An 11,957-nucleotide genomic window follows, 5' to 3' on the forward strand; every position below is an offset into this window, starting at 1 on the left:
GCTTCCTGAGGTCAGCATATGAAATTTCTCTTTTTGCGCTAGAGTCCAGGCCGTTCCACTCCACCTTGACTGCAATGACCTGGCTGTCATTCAACAAATAAGTACTGAGACCTGCTTTATGCCGGCCCTTGCTTGCTGAGCTCTGGGGGACACAAAGAGGAGTAACTTGCCGACCACGCCCTGGAGAAACCCTACGTCTAGATAAGGCACGCTCCCTCCAGGGTGTGCGCTTAGAGAGCAGTGCTAATAAGGCTGACGACAGCATTTCCTTGATTCTGGAGACCGATTCCTCTTAAGAAGCCCAGCTTCCCCTCCCGCTTTTCTAAGGCCAAGTAGGAGCAGGGAGGAGGCGGCGATGACCCCCTGGGAGCTCCCGGAACGCAGATCACGCCCCCCGGCCCGGGCCGCAGTTCGGTCCTCCCATCACAGGGGGCGCTGTGCGACGGCGGGAGCGAGCTCGGGACGGCCTTCTCCTCCTGCGCCCCGGCCGCCTGCGGCCGCGCAAGTGAAGCCGGAAGCCGCGACCAGCAGGGGCGGGGTGGTGTAAAGGCCAGCTGGTCAGGGCGGGCACGGCGCAGGGGCGCGGGGCGTGTCCCCTGTCAAGAGCCATGCTTGGCCGGTCTGGGTACCGTGCGCTGCCCCTGGGGGATTTTGACCGCTTCCAGCAGTCGAGCTTTGGCTTTCTGGGCTCGCAGAAGGGCTGCTTGTCCCCGGAGCGGGGCGGCGTGGGGACAGGGGCCGGTGAGTGGCCGCAGAGCACGGCGGACTCAGCGGGGACCGGCCGGCACCCCCAGGCCCGAACTCTCGGCCTCTAAGGAGTCGGCCGGCCTGGCGCCCTCCAACCCTAAGCGGAGGGGCCGAGAAAAGGATACGATGTGGTGAGGGGGCTTCACCGGGCACTGGGGTGCTAGCGCTGGTCTCCCCTAGGGTCATGGGGCTCTGGCCCCAGAGCCAGCGTAGCTCCCATCCTCCAAAACCTGCCCCACCACATTTCTTCTTGGCTCTTATCAGCCCTTTAGGCCTGGCCAGAGGTTTCAAGTTCCCATTTTTTCATAGAAAGAAACCGAGGTCTAGGCAGAGGAGGCCACCAGCCTCTCTAAGGGGACCTGCCACAGAGAAATGGAACAATCTTCACCCTAGCGGGCACCTCTAGAAGCTCTGGGACCAAGCATCTCCCTGTTTCCCGAGGACAGGGCATCTCCCAGATACGTGGACCAAAAAGGCAGACCCTCAACTGCCAGTTGTGTCTGCCCTGGTTCTGTCTTGTCCCTTGGCTCCCTCGGCCCACAGGCCAAATCCCACACTCTTCAGCCTGACCACCAAACCTTGGCGGATTCGATCCCTCCCTGGCCCTCCTGTACTGACAGCTGCCCCTATCCAAGGATGCTTTTCCTACGGAGTCCCCACGGATCAGAGCCAGGCAGAAAGCTGGAGCCTCCGTGCCCTGGGGCCTAGAGAGCCCAGAGGACATGGGCTTCCTGGAAGGATGGAGCAGAGGCTCCTGCTTCCCATCCAGGGTTGGGAGGAGAAGGAAAGCAGCAAATAACCTCCTCCCAGATTCTGGAGATGCCTCAGCTCCACTCCTGTCCTGGGCTCCTGGTTCTCCAGGGTCTGGACCTTTGGCATGGATGAGCCTCAATTTCCTAGTCCCCACTCCCCCACAAATTGCTTGAATTGAAATATGCATTTGTAATGGTCCATAGGGCATTAAAATGGAGTGAGGGATAGAAAACATCTGTGGCTCCTATGATGAGCCATTAATGCTATATCCCTGTAGGCCAAGGCGTCTCTGTAAGGACTCGTTGAAAGCAGGCTTCTGAGCTGATGATGGTAGAGGAGGAATGTGTTATGCCATCAGCATTCAGTTCACCCCAGCGCTTTTACAGATGCCCAGGTGCTCCTGGGTCTGTGTCAGGTATGGGTGGGCAATATAAATTAGATGAGGGGACTGACCCCTGCTCAGTCCAGTGAGGAGAGCATCACATGGATTGGATTCTCGGATTCAATGGCTGTTGCCTAGCAGAGAGTGAGGCCTTGTGAGGGTTGCTGGACTTGGGACAGATTAGTGTCGATGTATGGGACAAGGGAACAATCCCTAACTAGCATCTGCCCAAAGATAAAGGGGCATTGGGCAAGGGGCCAAACTGAGAGCCCTGAGAAGAAGGGAGCCTCTAAAGGGGAAGGTGGGCAAAAGGTGCACTTGACCAAGTTCACTCTACTTGCAGGTTTTCTGCCAGGCCCGGTTGGTGTTCCTTGACTGCTCTTTTCTCTTGCTCCCAGATGCACCCCAGAGCTGGCCCTCCTGCCTCTGCCATGGCTTCATCAGTTTCCTGGGGTTCTTGCTGCTTTTGGTCACCTTCCCAATTTCTGGCTGGTTTGCCCTGAAGGTAAGGCTGGTGGGGTCAGTCCCCAGGGTGGTTGGGTCACACTGAGAGCTTTGGCATTGATGAATGAATTTTCCCCCTGCCCCACTTTCCCTAAACACTGTATTATTACACCTCTGTGAAATGGGCTAGGCAAGGATTGTTCATTCCCATCTTTCAGATGAGCAAACTGAGGCTCAGACTTGTCCAGAGTCTTACTGGGAGCCAGTAAGGGGAAGAAACAAGTCTACCTAAACTCCCAATTTCTGGGATCTGGACACTGGCTTTAAGGTGCGCACAGATATCTTTGCCAAATCATCCTCCTTTTGGGCTAGGCTAAATTAGAAATGAAAACACCCAATTTGGCCCAGCAGGATTTAATGCATAGTAGGAATTCAGGCCTGGTTTTCAACATGGGGTGGTGCAGTTGGGAAAAGGATGAATACTACAGCTATAGTTCAGCATCATATCTAAAACCTGGGGTGAAGGTGGAAGGTCAGGAAGGCCTTGCCCTTTGTGGGGCCCTAGGCAACAGTCAGCTTCTCTAGAAAGCCTCTGGGTGTGGTGTAGTCTGGAAGGGAGGCCTTAGAAGGTCTTAGATCCTAGTTCTAAAACTGCCACAGAAACAAATGCTGTGTGACTTTGTACAATTTGCTTTGCCTCTCTGGGCCTTCATTTCTTAATTGGGACATAACTGCTTCTCTAACGGTTCCAAGGACCTGAAGATGGATGGCAAAGTCCTTTGCCTGGGGGTGTTATTAGAGTAGCCCCGCCTTTTCTCCTAACTAACCCAAGGGCAAACAGTTTTCTGGTGTGAGTCATGTCTGCTCAGACCGCAGAGGTGAAGTTTCTCTAAGGATCAAGTCAGTGCAGTGTGGTGGTTGAGATGCGTGGTGTTTGGAGTTACTGGTCTTTGAACTGGTTTCAAACTTTGCTTATTTCATTTAGGCATTGTGATTTTTGAGCAAGTCACCTAACCTTTCTGAGCCTTGGTTTTCTCATCTAAAAACGGAAGTAAGATACCTGACTGTGACCAAGGCGAGGGGAGGAGAAGGGAGGAAGGGGCCTGGGCAAACGTCATTGCCAGCCAGCTGACCATTTTCAACCCTTTCCCTTGCCACTGTGGACAGATCGTGCCCACCTATGAGCGCATGATCGTGTTCCGCCTGGGTCGGATCCGGACACCCCAGGGCCCTGGCATGGTTCTCCTCCTGCCCTTCATTGACTCCTTTCAGAGGGTAGATCTGAGGACACGAGCCTTCAGCGTCCCTCCCTGCAAGGTGAGGGGCTTCTCAGCGGCTCTGGACAGAGGAAGTGGGGACTTGTGCAGAGCGTATTGTGGGTGCGAGGACCTTGGCTCCTGGAGGGGAGGGGGAGAAGAGAACAGAAAATGGATGGAGGCTAGAGGATGTCCTTGTACCTTACACCTAACCCCACATACTTGGGGACACCATTTTGCCCCTGAGGAGCCAGCCTCCAGGTGGGTGGGTCATGCTGGGTGGCCCCAGTGGACCTGACCTCCCTGCAGCCCCAGCCCCTTGAGTGTCTCCTCTCTCACGGCCTCCCCCCACAGCTGGCCTCCAAGGATGGGGCTGTGCTGTCCGTGGGGGCCGATGTCCAGTTTCGTATCTGGGACCCGGTGCTGTCGGTGATGACTGTGAAGGACCTGAACACAGCCACGCGCATGACAGCCCAGAACGCCATGACCAAGGCCCTGCTCAAGAGGCCGCTGCGGGAGATCCAGATGGAGAAGCTCAGGATCAGTGACCAGCTCCTGGTAGGCAGCTCCACGCAGGGCTCGGTGGCTGGCACGGGGCTGGCTCCACCTGCAGTCACCGTGAGCAAAGCCTCACAGCCCTCTCGGCCTCAGTGTACTCTGTGTCCCAAGAGTGTAACCACCTTTGAAGAGCCAGCGTCTGGGTGGGGCTACGAGTTGAGGAACAGAAGGTGGGCACAGACCATAGCGATCTTGGGCAAAGGTTCCCTGAGAAGAGGAAGTGGCCCCAGCAGAAATTCTTGGGGCCCTGCCTGTGGCTGCTGAGGTTGTGCCCTTCACTGCTCTGCCATGATGGCCCTGGGCCTCTGCAGTCGCCCTTCCGGATCTGATTCACGGCGCAGGCAGGTGGGTGAAGGAAACAGACTCACCCAGCCCAGCCACCTTCTGGGGAATTCCACGCCCGCGGCGCAGCATGTGCATTCTTAGGGTTTTGGTTTCCTTTTTGGAACAGAACAAAGGGGCATGAGGACGTTGGGATCTTTTTCCTGCCTCTTCTCCATGAGCATGGGAAATTATCTACATGAATTCACCTTAAATCCCTGCTGCTACACGATGGGGTAGAAATGAAAACACATGTGGCAGCATGTCCTTGCAGCCCTTCAACGTGTGCTTCCTCCCAGGTCCTGACAGGGGAATGTGAGTGGAGTTTTCCCTCATTGCCCTGAGCTCCGCTTTCACCAGGGGACCTGGGGGTAGAGGCCCCAGAGGGAGTGGGATAAACGCCAGTCCTAGAGGCCCCATCCGTTCAGGAAGCAAACTGGCAGCAGCCAGCCAGGTGAAATGCCTGTGAAAATACTATTTGTGATCCCAACAGTAGCTGCTGTGGGATAGCATCTTATGGTTTACGGAGTCTTTTTGTCTGCCCCTGTGTGTCTCAGCGTCACATTGTTGCTGTAAGAGGACTGGTATTACCGTTTTATTTTGGAGGGAGGAAACTAGCCAGCCTCCTTGGAGGGTCCCCATCCTGGGCCCCCCACCACCAAGGGGATGAAGGGGAGGCCTCAGAAATAATTTGACCATGATCAAGGGCACAGCGGAGCCACAGCCAGACCACCCGGCCTTCCCCCGCCTCCCCTCCCCCCCCAACCCAGTGTTCAGTGTAGCACAACTCAGATAACAAATGGATAACAATGTTTATCATAAAACCACATCCCTTATTAATTCACCTTTAGGAAGAGAAAATTGATCTTGGCCTTGTTGCACATTGCTTTGGTAGGAGAGAGGCAGTTTGGGGAAGTCAGTCTCACACCAGGATGTGCAAGTCATTTAGGGTCCCTTGTCCAGACTCAGCTGACGCCTGGTAGAGTGGGGTCGGTGCCTATGGTTGGAAAAAAAAGCTCAGAAAATCCAGCACACCGCCCTCAAAGCCTGGTTCCAGTGTACATTTCTCATTCTTACTCTCCTTTTTGCCTACTCTTTATCTGGAGGGCCTGCAGACGCCCCACCTCTCATCTGCTGGACCCTCAGCCACCACCCACTCCTTACCCGCTAGGGCTCCAGGCGGCTGCGTCACCCTTCGCTGCCCTCCCCCAGCCCCGCCCCATCACTGCGCAGCACAGCAGGAAGGACTCGAGGACGAGCACTCTTTCAGCCTCCTCCAGCTTCACCCCTTCAAACCCATCTACTTCTGCGCTGTTCTTCTGCCTCATTTCCTGCATCCTTCCTCCCTCTGAGGCCCGTCCCTGCAGTGCTCTGGGTCCCCTTCCTCTCCCAGGACACCCCCCCTCCCTCTGTTCACCCCGTCTCTTTCCCCTCCTTTCTGCATAGAAACGAGCCCTCCCTTTGCCCCAGTCTGCTCCCTCCCCCTCTGCACTTGCCTTCTGCGAGGTGTCCATCCCATACCCCACTCTCAGTCCGGGTGTCTCAGGCCCCTGAGACGGCACTGGCCAACGTCATGGTGACCTGCTACTTGCCAGCCCAGTGGGCACTTCTCAGTCCTCAGCCCCTCCCTTCCTTCAGCTCACGGCAGCCCAGCCACCTCTGCGTCGTCCTCCTCCTCCTCCTCCTCCTCCTCCTCCTCCACTCTGTGACCTCATCCGTGACCTCTTGGGAGAGCTCATCCGCCTGGGGGTTCCTCAAGCTGTGTGTCCTCTCTAGGTGAACGCCACGCTCATGGTCCGTCCAGGAACCCACGCCAGAAACATGATTCCTCCCCCCCCACCCCCCGCCCCCCAACAGCCCTCCCGTGTCGCACAGCCAGGCAGTGCTGGGCCCGTGTTTGTGCTTCTCTAGCGTCTTGCTGGAGCTCCGTACGGTGGGCAGAGTTGTGTCTCCCTCAGCGCATCTGGGCTTCCCAGCCCGCCCTCTGTCCTACACCAGATCCGCACCATGTCTTGGCTGCGGTTTAAAATGATGTCTTACTTGGTCTCTGTGTCTCCACCCTCTGCCCCTCCAAGTCAGTGTCCACACAGCAGCCAGCAGGATCTTTCGCCGTCACCTCCCTGCTTAAACTCCTTGCTGGGGCTCCTTGTTGCCTTGGAATGAATCCAAGCGAGCAGGAACAACCCGCCTCTGACCCCTCAGCTGTCTCCAGTCCCCAGCCCACACCTGAGGATCCGGCTAACTGGAACTCTGGTGACTCCCAGCTCCTTGAATATTCCAGGTTCTCCTGTCTAGGCTTTCGCACGTGCTGGTCCCATTGCCTGGAAGGCTCCTCCACCTGGAGAATCCCTCCTCCTGCTGGCTTTGCCCCCCTCTGTGGGGGCTCCCCACCGCCTCCCTCCTGCCTTGGCACTTACCATAGCTGCGTGGTGGTTGCCCTCTGCCTGCGTCCCTGGCTGGGAGCTGCTCAAGGGCAAGTGTGGTGTCTCTGTGGCCACGCGTGGTGGTACTAGCCTGCCCCAAAAAGTTGCTCAGGAAAAGTTTGTTGAATGAATTCCATTTCTCCCCACGCTGTCCTCCAGCTGGAAATCAACGACGTGACCAGGGCCTGGGGGCTGGAGGTGGACCGCGTGGAGCTGGCAGTGGAGGCCGTGCTCCAGCCGCCCCAGGACAGCCCGGGCGGGCCCAGCCTGGACAGCACCCTCCAGCAGCTGGCCCTCCACTTCCTGGCAGGAGGCGCCCCTCCTCCAGGGCCAGGTGAGGAGCCTCAGGGAGGAGGGCAGAGGGCTCACCCGCTTGGTGTCCAGCACAGACTGTGCTACTTGCTCCCGTAACCAAGCCCTGCTGTCCAGCACACAGCCCGGGCGTTCGGCCCACTCTGATTCTAGAGCTAAGGCAGTGAGAAGAGTGCAGATGTCTGCGAGTGTGTGGAGGCCTTTGGCAGCCTGCATGGGAGGGGGCGACAGCACCAGAAGGGTAGCTGGAAAGAGTTTTACAGCTGAGGCTGGAGTAGCTCCAACAGGGCTGGGGGTTTAGGCTGAAAATTCAGGGGCAGCATTTTAGCAGAGGAGGAAGTTGAACAGAGGCCTGAAGGGGATATAAGAGAAAACTGCCACAAAAGGTACAGAGGCCACAGTAAGTGATAGTGACCTCTTTCTCTCTGCCTCCCTCCCCAACCCTGTTGGCCACCCCCAGTGGACACCTTGGAGATGGTGAGTGAAGTTGAGCCACCTGTCGCTCACGTCGGTGCTGGGCCCAGCCCGAAGCAGCCTGTGGCTGAGGGGTTGCTGACTGCTCTCCAGCCCTTCCTGTCCGAGGCCCTGGTCAGCCAGGTCGGGGCCTGCTACCAGTTCAATGTCGTCCTGCCTAGCGGCACCCAGAGCATCTACTTCCTGGACCTCACTACAGGTGCAGCTGCCCTCTCTGCCCTCCTTGCCACCCAGGTTGCTTGTTACCCTCCCCCATGGCACTATTTTAGACTACCCCTGCTCCTGCCAACAGTTTGGGGCGAACCCACAGCAGTCGGGTTCAGATAGCGATTATCCAGGCCTTGGTCTCCCGCCATCGGCAGGACAACTCGGATGGGATGGCTGGGCTTCCGACAGCAGGGGCCCTGCAAGAGGGCTCTGTGCCGAGCACCTTTTATGCGTTACCTCACCTACATCTCACCTATGATTTAGAGATTGTCATCATCCCCATTTCACAGATTTGGAAACCGAGGCTCCAACTAGTCACACAGCTGATAGGACTCAAGCCCAGGGTGTTAGCACCCGAACTCTTAACCAGTACTCTCTACTCCTCCCAGTGGGACATAATAACCCCTACGTCCCCCATAGCTGTCCCTCTACTAATACCCAGTTTTCTTTTTCCCCACAGGGCAAGGAAAGGTGGGACATGGGGTGCCTGATGGCATCCCTGACGTGGTGGTGGAGATGACTGAGGCAGACCTGCAGGCCCTGTTGTGCAGGGAGCTGCGGCCCCTGGGGGCCTACGTGAGTGGGCGGCTGAAGGTGAAGGGCGACCTGGCTGTGGCCATGAAGCTGGAGGCTGTTCTCAAGGCTCTGAAGTAGCAGCCCTGGCTGACCATCCTTGGCCCAGCCCCGAGCCTGGCACCAAGCTGGAGGGGCTTCTTGGAGGAGGAGGCATTGGTCTGCACCTTGGGGAGTTGAGGCCCTAAGATGTTTCAGGCCCAGCCAGCAGCCCACAGATGGAAGCTGGGAGAGGCTGGGTCAGGCTGCCCTGTACTTCTCCAGTGGTTCTCTGGACAAGCCTTTGCCCATCCCTGTCCCCAGTGGAGTACCCCGGCCTGAGCTGAGTACATGGAGTGACAACAGGAGAGCCAGGCCTGCCCTGTCCTGTGGGCTTCCTGACGGGAGAGGCAGGACCCAGAGACAGTCTGCCGGCAGCTGACTTGGTCCCTGTGTGAGGGAACAAAGCACATGGCTCTAAGCTCCAAGGCGGGATCCGAGGGGTGGGAGGAGAAGGAACAGCCTCCAAGAAGAGGTCACTGCAGCCAAGCGCCTGGGGATTGGGCCGCTGCCTTCCTGCTTGCAGTCCAGGCGCGGCCTAGTGGGGAGGGGGGAAATGGGAAAGAGCAGGGCCTGCTCCTCCCCTGGCGCTGCTCCCCAAGACGCCTGGACTGTTGCCCAGCTCCGTCCTGCATGCCCGAGGAGCTGGGGCCCAGGGCAGCATGAAGGAGAGCCCTGCATTCCTGCGCTTTTTACGAGAGACAAATAAATGTGTTTATAATGTATAGGAGAGAAGTGGTGAGCGGGGCCCTGAGGGCTGTGGGGTGGGCTGGGGGGCCCACGAGGCGATGCCCCTCCTGCTGGCCCAGGCAGGGACCAAGGCCCTGGGGGCTGGCACAGACCGTCAACAATATTTGAAGTTCTTCCTGAGCGTCTCAAAGCCCCTGGGAGCAGAGGTGGGGTGGGGCAGGGTGGGGAGCTCTCTGTTTCTCTTTGTAGTTGGGGTACAGGGCTGCCAGGAAAGCGAGGGGTAAGCAGCCAGAGCTGGTCCCGCAAACATGTTAACTTAATGGTGGGCAGGTGGGGGCTTGCAACCCATTCAAGAGAGGAGTTGGGGCCACTGTCAGCTTCTCCCCCCATACCCCCGGGTCACCCATTTGTCCACTGGCTGAGGGAAGAAAACAGTCATTGAGGCCTGGCCTCAGGAGCCAGCCCGGATTTCTGCTCCAGTGGCCCAGCCCACAACCCCGGTTCCCCAGGGAAAGGGGGCTGTGACTTCTCTAGTCCTAAGAAAGCTAGCTTACTTCCTGGAGAGACTTGTGGGGAAGAGCAAAACAAAACCACAAGAATTAGAGCCTCCCCTTTAAGAGCAGCCCTCAGCGAGTCCTCCGCCCCCCTCCCAGGCCCCAGGCTCACTCCATATGCCCCTCTGTCCCTGCCCAGCCAGACACTGCCTTGTCCCTCCTCCCGTAGGTCCTCCACATCGCCTGAGGCACCTCCCTGAAGCCCAGCACAGACCCCACTGTCATCGCCACGGCCACTGGGGTCCATGTTTCTAGAGCCCCTCCCTAGAGTCCCAGCCTGCCGCACCTGCTGCTGCCCCTCCGCTCATCTGGGGGCTCTCCTGGGCCCTCCCAGGGCTTTCCAGCAGGGACTGTCTTTTCGAAAACCCGCCCTGCAGTCCCCACCGGTCACATTGCGGCCACTGGTAGAGGCTCAGTGCAGCATGGTCCTCTATATTCTCGCCTAGGTTCCCTTCCACTGCAGCTGCCCTTGCGCAGTCCACACCGCCTGCTGCTGTGCTGGCGCGCGTGCCTGCCGGCCAGGGCCGGGAGCTGCCTGCGCCGGCCAGGATTCCCTGCGCACGCAACAAACAGTGCACGGGGACGGGGGACCCCAGGCCTAGCCATGAAAGGGCCGCGCCTGTTCGGGGCAGGGTGGCAGGAGAAATGATATCGAAACTCAGGGAAACCGAAACTCCCCAGATTGTCTCCGTGGGCGTAGGAAGTCAACGTTTACAGGAAACTGAAACTTTCCTGCTGTCTGCGTGGGTGGAGGGCAAGGCCTGCCGCCAGCCATGAACTCGCCCTGGGGAGGGCGCTCACTCCTGGGCCAGCACTCCAGGAATGGGACCCACGGGCCCAGTGGCCCCTGGGCTGCGAACACCGAGCAGAGCTTGCAGGCCACAGGGAGGGTGGACAGAGGGTGAGGATGACGGACCCCAAGGGGTTGTGTGTGGGCAGGGAGGGCGAGGGCGTGTGTCAGTCAGAGAAGGCTTCCCTGAGGAGGTGAGGTTCTCCATGTCGCAGCCACATGAGCCATGAGAAGGGATGGGGAAGGCCATGTGGCGGAGGGGCAGTCCCTGCGAGGGCACAGCTGAAAGAGGCAGCCAGGCATCTCTGCTTCGGGGAACTAGAACCTAGAGTGTGGGGACAGATGTGTGCAGGAGTCAAAATAGTAACCATTGTGGTTTGCCAAATTTATGCCTACACTGTACTAGACACTTCCTATATATTATTTTTTCCTTGATAACCTGGTGAATAATGATAATAGTTATGCTAGTCAATATACTGATATGTGTTATTTTGATGTTATTTTTAAATAAGGATTTGAATTTTGATTGGCTAATGTATTCATATGGTTCAAAAATTTAAAAAGATTAGAAAGACATGTGAAAATTGTCCCTCATACTCCTGACTCCATCCACATATTTCTCCCACCTTCCTCCCTGCTATTAGTATCTTGGTTATTCTTCCAGAAATTCTTTTTTTTTTTTCTTAAAGCCACATATACAAGAAAATCCAAATATACACCCTTTGAGTTTTTGTTATTGTTTTTATACAAATGGCAACATAGACAATGTTGCTTTGTTCACTTAACATTACCCCCTTGAAGATCTTTCCATGTTAACACAGGCAGACTTTCTCTATTCTTTTTTGCAGTTACATAGGATTCCATCCTATGGATACACCTATGGATGTATAATTCATTTAATCTGTCCTGCATTGATGGACATTTAGATTATTTCTTGTGTTTTGCTGCTTGAAACACCGTTGCAGTGAATAATCTTTAACATGCTATTTCACTTGTGGTTGAGTTTATCTATTAATATAAGATAAAATCCTAGAAGTGGAATTGCTGGGTCAAATCATTCGTAATTGTTTAACAAATATTGCCAAAATGTCCTGTCTGGGAATTATACCAATCTACATTCCCGTCATCAGTGATTGAGAGTGTTTTTTCTTATAGCCACGCCAACGTAGTGTGTTACTAAACTTTTTCCAGTGTAGTTTTTTTGTTTATTGTTCAACTGTTTATTGCTTTGTAAGATTTGGATGTCTAGTCCAGCAAAGCACAAGATTTTTGCTGTCTTCCACTAGTATTTATTTTTTTTAAATAAGGTATAATTTACATACAATAAAATGCGCCCATTTAAAATGTACCCTTTGGCTGGGCGCGGTGGCTCACGCCTATAATTCTAGGACTCTGGGAGGCTGAGGTGGGAGGATCACTCGAGGTCAGGAGTTC

General features: G+C 56.1%; 1 protein-coding gene across 5 annotated transcripts; it reads left to right on the top strand.

The window, feature by feature from the left end:
* Nucleotides 1–563: 563 nt before the first annotated feature.
* On the top strand, nucleotides 564–8,824 carry STOML1 (stomatin like 1). 5 transcript variants are annotated; one of them, XM_069457579.1, is made up of 8 exons: nucleotides 2,337–2,387; nucleotides 2,545–2,654; nucleotides 3,312–3,377; nucleotides 3,494–3,643; nucleotides 3,937–4,140; nucleotides 7,044–7,218; nucleotides 7,657–7,869; nucleotides 8,338–8,824. In XM_069457579.1, the coding sequence occupies exons 4-8, from the start codon at nucleotides 3,515–3,517 to the stop codon at nucleotides 8,529–8,531; spliced, it is 915 nt and encodes a 304-aa protein (XP_069313680.1). In that variant the 5' UTR covers nucleotides 2,337–2,387; nucleotides 2,545–2,654; nucleotides 3,312–3,377; nucleotides 3,494–3,514; the 3' UTR covers nucleotides 8,532–8,824. The 5 variants fall into 5 exon arrangements, with proteins under 5 accessions (XP_069313656.1, XP_069313672.1, XP_069313664.1 ...); XM_069457555.1 differs by lacking the exons at nucleotides 2,545–2,654; nucleotides 3,312–3,377 and adding an exon at nucleotides 564–741 and having other exon boundaries at nucleotides 2,281–2,387; XM_069457586.1 differs by lacking the exon at nucleotides 2,545–2,654 and having other exon boundaries at nucleotides 2,347–2,387.
* Nucleotides 8,825–11,957: the final 3,133 nt, after the last annotated feature.

Source organism: Eulemur rufifrons, chromosome 2, assembly GCF_041146395.1.
Source record: "Eulemur rufifrons isolate Redbay chromosome 2, OSU_ERuf_1, whole genome shotgun sequence".
In the NCBI taxonomy this organism is placed as follows: domain Eukaryota; kingdom Metazoa; phylum Chordata; class Mammalia; order Primates; family Lemuridae; genus Eulemur; species Eulemur rufifrons.

What these genes read in the sequence shown, in the direction of transcription:
- STOML1 (XM_069457555.1), top strand. Translation starts at nt 609, where the DNA reads ATGCTTGGCCGGTCTGGGTACCGTGCGCTGCCCCTGGGGGATTTTGAC. An exon ending in CTGGCTGGTTTGCCCTGAAG is followed by an intron (nt 2,388 to 3,493) that starts GTAAGGCTGGTG and finishes CACTGTGGACAG; the next exon opens with ATCGTGCCCACCTATGAGCG. An exon ending in GGATCAGTGACCAGCTCCTG is followed by an intron (nt 4,141 to 7,043) that starts GTAGGCAGCTCC and finishes GCTGTCCTCCAG; the next exon opens with CTGGAAATCAACGACGTGAC.